At 41.3% G+C, this 9115-nt stretch overlaps 1 protein-coding gene across 1 annotated transcript in view; it reads right to left on the reverse strand.

Moving 5' to 3' along the window:
• The window catches only part of LOC102758103 (lymphocyte antigen 75), a gene marked incomplete at its 5' end in the record, with an annotated part of 157466 nt that overhangs the window by 2450 nt on the left and 145901 nt on the right, over positions 1-9115 (reverse strand). Inside the window, 2 exons of the mRNA XM_006766553.2 lie at positions 1777-1953; positions 3219-3335. Of these exons, the coding sequence (XP_006766616.1) occupies positions 1777-1953; positions 3219-3335 (294 nt within the window). The remainder of the gene's footprint in view (positions 1-1776; positions 1954-3218; positions 3336-9115) is intronic.

Below are 9115 nucleotides of genomic sequence, written 5' to 3' on the forward strand. Positions count from 1 at the left end.
GCAGAAGCCTCTCCCGCCTCCTCAGCAGCACTAAGGATGTCCGACTGCAGCTTAGGTCTGCTCCCTGCTGGTAAGTAGACATCCCCCGAGGACTTCCGGGCTTCCAGAGGGATGTCTGACTGCCAGCTTGGGCCCAATCCCCCAGGGAGCAGGCCTAAGCCAGCAGGTGGACATCCTCCAAGGGGTCCCATACTGAAAGAGGGCATAGGCCAGGCTGAGGGACCTCCCCCCCCCCGCCCCCCCAGTGCACAAATTTTTGTGCACAGGGCCTCTAGTAAAGAAAGAATCAGAGGTAGGTTTATAGTTTTGGTTTACAGTTAAAGTAGAAGGAGGCATTACTAAAGATGCAAAGTGAGAAAATGGCTGTCTTGTTTCACACCAAAATTTTGAAATTTTAAGTGTCTCTAATGAAAAAACAATTATTTCTAAAACTTAGAACAAACTGTGTAATCCTATATAATAAAAAGCTAATATACAAATCGACTGAATGGCGGAATGACTGGTCACTATGATGCACACTGACCACCAGGGGGAGCGCCACTCAGCCAGAAGCCCTGAGCTGGGCTCATAGTTGGCGAGGACAGCGGTGGTGGTGGAAGCCTCTCCCACCTCCGTGGCAGCACTAAGTATGTCTGACTGCCGGCTTAGGCCCATTCCCTAGTCATAAGCCAGCAGTGGAACATCCCCCAAAGGCTCTTGGACTGTGAGAAGGCACAGGCCCGGATAGGGACCCCCCCATCCCCAGTGCATGAATTTCATGCACCAGGTCTCTAGTGTTTAATAATAACATCAAAATGTGGGTTAGGCCCTGGCTGGTGTGGCTCAGTTGGAGTGTTGTCCTGTGCACCAAAGGGTCGAGGGTTCAATACCGGGTCAGGACATACCCAGGTTTCAGGTTCCATCCCTAGTCGGGAGGCACCCATTGATGTTTCTCTCCCTCTCCCCTCTCCCGTCTCCCCCCTCCCCCGCAGAGGACTTTTTTTTAATTTAATGTTTTGTGTCAGAATAATTTTGTTCACTAGAAAGTATTCTGATGGATCAGAAGAAAGCTTACATTTTAATCCAGAATCAATTATAAACTACAACAAAAATTTTCTTTGCCCAAAGAAAAGATATTCATTCTTGTACAGAATCAAATTCTTTTTAAACATTTGAATCCTGGAATCTTCATTCACCACTTCCACAGTTCAGTCAAATCACATGCAAAGGGGCTATGATAATTCCTCTGAACAACAGAAGGAATTTTGACCTCTTACAAACTCTTAAGAATAAGCAGACAGAATAAAAGTATGTGTGGTTCAAAACAAGCCAGTCAGAGAAAGACAAGTATTACATGATCTCACTTATACGTGGACTCTAATGAACAAAATAAACTGACCAGCAAAAAAGATACAGACATTGAAGCATGGGACAGACTGATATTTCAGAGGGATGGGGCAGAGATTAACCAAAGTATTTATATGCATATATGCATAGCCCATGGACAGACAATAGTTCGGAGAAGGCCAGGGGAGGGGGCAAGGGAGACATCTGTAGTATTTTCAACAAAAAGATAATCTTTTTTTTAAGTATGTGGTTCACCTGATCTGGCCCAACCTTTGAAATGTAAGAGAATTAATGCTTGACTTCCAAGAGATTTGAGAACAAACCACCCTAATGTATTCTGAAGTCTTATTCCCTCCCCTGAGGCATACTTATCTCAAATAAAATTATTTCAAAACCATCCCTACTTTCCCTAGCCTCTTAGATTGAAAAAAGGTCTTCAGTTGTACTTACTAGCTGCTTTACAAAGGGCTCCTGGCACAGAAGAAACTTCACAATTTCCTTTTTTCCATTCTCCGGTCGCGGTGTGCAAAAAGGCACAGGTGTCAACCAGATCCTCCTCCTCCTCATCTTGGTCTGTCCACTTACGAAAAGTCATATTTGACTTATCAAACCACTTGAAACTCTGATCTGTCAGTTAAGAATATTTTCAACATTATCAGTATAAAACCCAAAGGGTCTAGGATTAAAGGTAGAAAGTTAGAAAGGTACGTCTAGTCTAAACATTTGGTTGTAAGATTTTAATTAGAAAAGGAACAGGAGCGAGCACCTCCGCCCCAGGAAAAGGAGAAGGAATGGCAATGAAGAGAACTACCACCTCCCCCCACAGACCAAAAGGAGTAGTGGAAACCCTGGGACACAGGGTTTCTTTCCCGATTCCTGGGACACAGTCTTCAAGCCGTGACAGTGGTGGAAGCAGCAGCAACATCAACAGCCAAGACAGAGCCAGTAGGCTAGAAAGTAGCTTGAACCACATGGTCACTGGGTCCAGCCCCAACACCCCTCAGCCCGCACCCGAGCAGTCTGCACTATGCCAAGGTCTTTACTTCCACATCGACCAGACCTTGAAGGAAGCCCACTTTCATAGCCTACAGCACCGAGGCCAGCCTCCAACATGATGGATGGGCTGGCGGTTTCTTACCTTCTGTGAAGGGACAGCGCTGTGCAGATTTGATATTTCATCTTACAATGTTTTAAAAAATTGCACAAAAAATGCCTGTTGGCTTTTCAGGCTATATTTAAAATAACAGGTTAATAGGCAGTGGTTTACTTGTGGTTTTGCTGCACTATTGCAATTTTAAAGGGACTTTGAAGCAATTTTTTATAGGATTCTTTTGAGGGTGGGTATCAAATAAATGTCAAGGTAATGGTATGAGGAAAAGCATATCCTGTGTACAGGTCAATCAAAGGTATCGGTTCAAGAAGGTTCTGCAGATCTCATATTTGTACAGAAAAAAATATATTAATGGGAAATAGCCAAGAAAATAAATTATTAATAGTAAACTTAGTAATTTCATTTAGAAAATAATTACATATTTTCTACAGTGACAATAAATACATTTACATTATACAACCTTGATAGCTGTCCATCTGTATCATAATCATTGACATCGGTACTGATTTTTATAACCCTACCATCTTACAAAATTACTGAACCTAGAACCACATTCTAATCCAGACAAAAGAATCAACTTTGATTCTCACATGTGAAACACATTGAGCTGCACAGGGAAAAGCTGTGGTACAGGCCATGGGTGACGCTGAAACTGCAATACCTAGACACCAGAGGAAACACCACCTTGAACTAGGGAATTGAAGAATATAAAAGAAAGTGACCAGTTTTACTAATGTTAAGGGGGGGAAAAAGGATATATCTCAAGATAAATAGCACTTACCATCAGTGTCAAAAAACATGCCTAGTAGGATATCATCCGGGCCTTTCCATTGCTTTTTCAAAGTATCCAGTATAAAAGCATTTTCTTCTTCATTGTGTATGCTTATCATGTCTGCTCCTGAAATCATTTTAGGTAGGAAAAAAGTCAACATCTTCCCAGAACCAATGAAAATCACATGAAGTATATAAAATTATATAGTATTGAAACACATAATTATACTTTTACATTTTTAATTTAGCTTTAAAATATGCACATCTAAAGAGCACATCATCACTCATGAGAAAAGTAAAATAATGTGATGTACATTGAGCAGAATCATTTTACTAGTATACGCTATTTCAGTGGTTCTCAACCTTCTGGCCCTTTAAATACAGTTCCTCCTGTTGTGACCCAACCATAAAATTATTTTCGTTGCTACTTCATAACTGTAATGTTGCTACTGTTATGAATCGTAATGTAAATATCTGATATGCAGGATGGTCTTAGGCGACCCCTGTGAAAGGGTCGTTCGACCGCCAAAGGGGTTGCGACCCACAGGTTGAGAACCACTGCTCTATTTCATTCACCTAGAGTTGGTAATCTCATTAACATGAAAACAAACATCATGAAGAGGCTTGAGCAGTAAAAACACATTTTATGTATCTCAACTTTTCCCCACTATCCACTTTCTCTAATGATCATGGGCCCTCCTGCCCTCATTTCACAAGCATAGAGGGGAGTAGCTCTGACCACACTCAGGATAGCTGCAAAGGAGGGCACTCGCCTGAATAGTCCCAAGACCTAGTCAAGTTCAAGTAACAAGCAGTGTCTCTGACCTACCTCACTTACCTGGCCTTCATGCTCCTGCTACCCAAAGCCGTTTCCTTCCCATATTTTCCCTGGTCATCCTTAGAACTAAGTCCTGGTGAATGACAAAGGTGGTCCTTATTCTCCCTGGGTAGTTATTAATTGATTTTTCCTGTGACTCTCATCAGGTTCAAGAGGAAGGAGCAATAGCCACACATATTTTTGTCTCACATACATTAACTTTTATATCCTTATAATCGATAAGCTACCTAGCACCCTATAGATATTAGCAGTATCTTCACTTTCCCAAGATATTTAACCTTGTTTCTTAACCCAAAGATTCTCTTGCAAATTAAAAAATAATTCCACTGTCTTAATTGGCTAATACACATACGAAAACAGTAGTGGAATTAGTTTCTATTGTGATAGTGTATGATTTTGCAAGATAAAACAATGAATTATGACATCGAAGCTTGTAGCATCCAGAAATCTGGTGAGGGGTGATACACCCCCTGGTAAAGATAGAAGTAACAAGGAACACCCTAACACCCTTTCAGCTGTACTCTGCTAAATGAGGAATAGAACATGTTCCTAAGAAAAAAGTATTATGTTACTACTTTCACTTCTATTAAAAGAGACAACCAAGAAACTTAACTACAGAGGGAAAAGAAAACGATAGGGCCAAACATCTACCCCCAAAGCATACCTTATAGTTAAAGAAGAAACTCACAAACTGGGCAGATGAAAGCTCTATTAGGAATAACAAATAAAAAGGCAAACACCTTAATAAAAGAAAAAATTGATCTCAAGCTGAAAAAGGCAATTCACCCTCACAAAAAGAACTATAACAACTAATATGTGGAAAATGCAATCTTACTGGTAAAGAAATGAAAACTAAAATAAGGAGATTTTCAGATTAAATAATGTTTAATGGGTGTAGAAAAGTAGGAATTCCTAAGTGCTTAGTCGGAGTAAAAATCAGTACAATCTTTTTGGAGACAATCCGGCAAGCCCTAAAAAAGTACATATTCTCTGACCTGGTGATCCTTAACAATAGTGCAAGTTAATATTAGCTCTGTGCTCAAATGAAAGAGGCACAATCACTAATGCTCCTCACTCGTTGCTTATGTCGCTGAGAGACTCGAAAAACTAACCATTATTAGAGGGTTAAGTCAGCTATGTCATGTCTAAACAGTGGGGAAATGTTCAGTTATTAGTAAATATACTACTACTTCAGTACTTCATTGACACTTCCAAAAATACTGAATATTGAAAACTTCCTAAGCAAATGCTCTCAAGGTTTTATTATTATTATTTGCATAACTAATTCACTTCATTGTACTGATGGGGTGGTCATAATAATCTGGCCACTCAGTGTATATTCTACTAGAGGCCCAGTACACAAAATTCATGCACTCGGGGAGAGAGGGAGGTCCCTCAGCCTGGCCTGCGCCCTCTCACAGTCCAAAAGCCCATGGGGAGCAGGCCTAAGCTGTCAGTTGGACATCCTTAGCACTGCTGTGGAGGTGGGAGAGGCTCCTGCCACCACCGCTGCGCTCACCAGCCATGAGCCTGGCTTCTAGCACACTGACCACTAGGGGGCAGCTCCTGCGTTGAGCATCCGCCCCCTGGAGGTCAGTGTGCATCATAGTGACCAGTCATTCTGCCGTTTGATCGATTTGCATATTAGCCTTTTATTATATAGGATTTTTAAAAATATGTTGGGAAAATGTTTAGCATTTGGACAAACTTTTTACCTTTGCTACATTGAGTAAATTTTCCATCAGACGGTTTTTCATCAGAGAAATTTAGTGATAAGCAAAATTAACATGTAACAGTTATTCCACCACAACTATGTTTGATAATTGCATCCTCCTTTACTTCAATTTCACTGTGAAGGCAGTTCCTACCAGCATTGGTAGTACATTGTCGATGGCTGTTCTTCAGACATATTCTGTCTACAACGCCAGCTTCTTTTGGCTTCAGAGGTATGTTGTACCAATAGTTGGTCTTCAGACATTTCTGTTGATGACACCATTTTCTTTTGGCTGCAGAGGCATGTTGTGCCAATAGTTGGTTTCAGACATATTCTGTCGCTGATGCCAGCCTAGAAGAATCGGCTCCCTCCTTCCTCCTGTCAGGGTCCCTGGCAGGGGCCAATTGGGGGCGGGGCTGGCTGGGGAGAGGGGCCAGGGAGGTTTGGGGGGCGGGGCGAATGGGGGCTTGGGAGGAGTCTCAGCTGAAGGCCTTGGGGGTGCACTTCCGGTCTTTGTGGCTCCCCGCTTGGGTTGGTGGCCCGCTGGCTGGCTGCTGCTGGCTTTGCAGTCAGGGATGTAGGCCCGAGGTGAAAGGAGGCGGGTAGGGTGCGTGGCCCCAGCGGCGGCACAGGGCGGAAGAGCCCATCCCCAGGTTACGGCCCCTGGTCGCGGTGGTGTCTGCTGGCGACTTGGGGATGCACATGAGGCCGGCACTCAAGTCGCTGTGTCCAGCAGGAAGGGCACTTGCGCCCCACCACCCCAATTTTACAAATGCTGTGCTTAAACCCAGTATAAAAGTAGAAAGGCCAGTGCGGCCAAGCTGAATAAACCTCTGCGGGAGGCGGCCAGTGGGGTGCTGCCCCCCCCCTATCTCCCTGCCACCAGTCACCACCATCCCCCAATTGCCCTGCCGCCCCTGGTCCCCTCCCTCTGCCTGCTGGCACCCACCTTGGCTGGCCTGGCACCTCCCACTCACTGGCCTCCCCCCTCTTCCAACTGGTCAGTCGATTTGCATATTAAGCTTTTCTTATATAGGCTATTTACTGCCATGTAAATACATTTTAAGAGAAAATGAGGATTACAGAACATTTTTGCCTAATATCCATTTATATATTTAAGCAAACATTTATTAAAATGTATTTGCTTGGAGGTGGGGAGTCTAGAAGGAGACTTAACCAAAATGCTTTCAGTCATTACTTTTCCTTAGGGTAGTGCCATTTAGGATGATTTTGTTTCATTTTAAGAATATTTGCATATGTGTTTTTCTAAGTCTTCTACAGTGATCGTGCCTTAGTTGTGTAATTAAGAAAGAACTTTGAAAAGAAAAATATGACTGACATTAAAATACTTAATAGTATTTTAATTAATCCCAAATCAAGATTCAGCAAGATTCTCTCAGTCATCTCCAGTTTTAAAAACTCCAGTTCTTATCAGTTCCACCTGCTGTCACCTCCCATCTACTGAATGTCATAGAGACTTTCAATCTGTTTTACCCTATTTACTTACTTATCATTTGAAATGTGACCAAAAATGCCACACTAGAAAACTCAAGGGAAATACTCTACCATGTTACACTTTAGGCATAAGTGCTGAGATTAGTTTTTCATTTTCTCTGACCTTCTAGCAGCCAGTGGAACTTTAATGATTTTTAACATTGTAATCTAATTAAGTACTGTATACACTTAAATTACTATGTCATTTTCTTTAACAAATGACAGCATAAGACCCTAAAGAATGCATGCACACAAGCAATTTTTTTAACACGCGTTATTAGTGACACTACCTGCTGAGATGTAATTTGGGTCTTTAATTCTTTTTATGGCTAGTGACATAGCTCATAGATCACAAAAAGGAAAGATTGAAAATACTCATTTTTTCTACTGTAATGATAATATATAAATTTAGGGTAAATGCTGCAAAATAAGAAAAACGTTAGCCGCTCACAATTATTTTCCTAAAGGAATCATAGTATCAAGAATAACGGAGAGGTAACATCAAGTAAATTAGAAGAAAGCACAGGGAATATTTCTAGATAGAGCTCTCTGCAGCTCAAAAGGTAACAAGTCACTAATTGTGTATACTAGTACTAGTATATGCCCTTAATGATAGGTTTATGATAAAATTTTGTGAGGCTGTGAAGATTTAATAAATTCAAATGTAAATATTCTAGTAGTCTTCGTGCTTTTCTTCTGCCTACATAGCAAACACTGAATTGATGTCCACTACTGTTCTCAACCAAAACACGATCCTATCCAAAAATAAGTAACAGCATTATAAACACATTTTAGCTAATCTTCTGGCTCATCAATGAAATGGGTATTTCCATAGTGGAGGAAATAAAAAGGATTATCACATAAATAGTGAGAATTGTATGAGAATTTTTAAAAAATCAGTAAGACAAGCTGAATTTATACATTTTAACTGGGTGGGAAAATTATTTTTCTTTTGACACTAGACAAATTGTATAAGCAAATTTACATACAACAATTTAAAACTCCTAAATGGTTTCCCAGTTTGTTTTGCTTTCCTAAAGAAAAATAGCAAATACAGCTAACCACAGTTGAGCTGTAGAGGAAGTCAGTCACAAGTATTAAGTATGCCTCTGTATAGTAAGCAGTTGCTTAACTGTGTAAGATAAGTATTAAAGCTGGACAATGAACTTCCACCTTGTGGCTCATACAAGCTAATAAGAGTATAGGAACTGTCCTTGCTTGGCTCTCAGCCTCCAATATCATTAATTTCTGCAACTGAAATCTGCTTGATGTCTAAATATCTATATATGTAAAGGCCTAATATGCAAAATGTCCCCTCGGGAATTCGACTGACCAGAAGTTCGATCACTCACTATGCCGTGGGCTGACCACCAGGGGGCAGCGTGGAGCAAAGGAAGGCCCCAGCCAGCAGCTGGCAGCCAGGGAAGGGAAGCCCTGGCTGGCAGCTGGTAGGGACCCTACCCAGGCATGAATTTCAGTATCTCCTCCCTTAAAAAGCTCAGGTGGCTCCTGTTATATTAACTAGACCAGTGGTTCTCAACCTGTGGGTCACGACCCCTTGGGGGTTGAAAGACCCTTTCACAGGGGTCACATAAGACCATCGGAAAACACATGTATAATTTATATTGTTTTGTGATTAATCACTATGGTTTAATTATGTTCAATTTGTAACAGTGAAATTGGGGGTCACCACAACATGAGGAACTATATTAAAAGGTCAAGAAATTGGGAAGGTTGAGAACCACTGCTCTAGTACTTAATAAAATATTGTTTTCTTTCTTATTTTTTTGTTTTGTTAATCATCACATGAAGATATTTTCTCCATTGCTTTTCAGAAAGAGTAGGAGGGAGGGAAGGGAAA

Source organism: Myotis davidii, unplaced genomic scaffold (assembly GCF_000327345.1).
Source record: "Myotis davidii unplaced genomic scaffold, ASM32734v1 scaffold59, whole genome shotgun sequence".
NCBI classification, from domain to species: Eukaryota; Metazoa; Chordata; class Mammalia; order Chiroptera; family Vespertilionidae; genus Myotis; species Myotis davidii.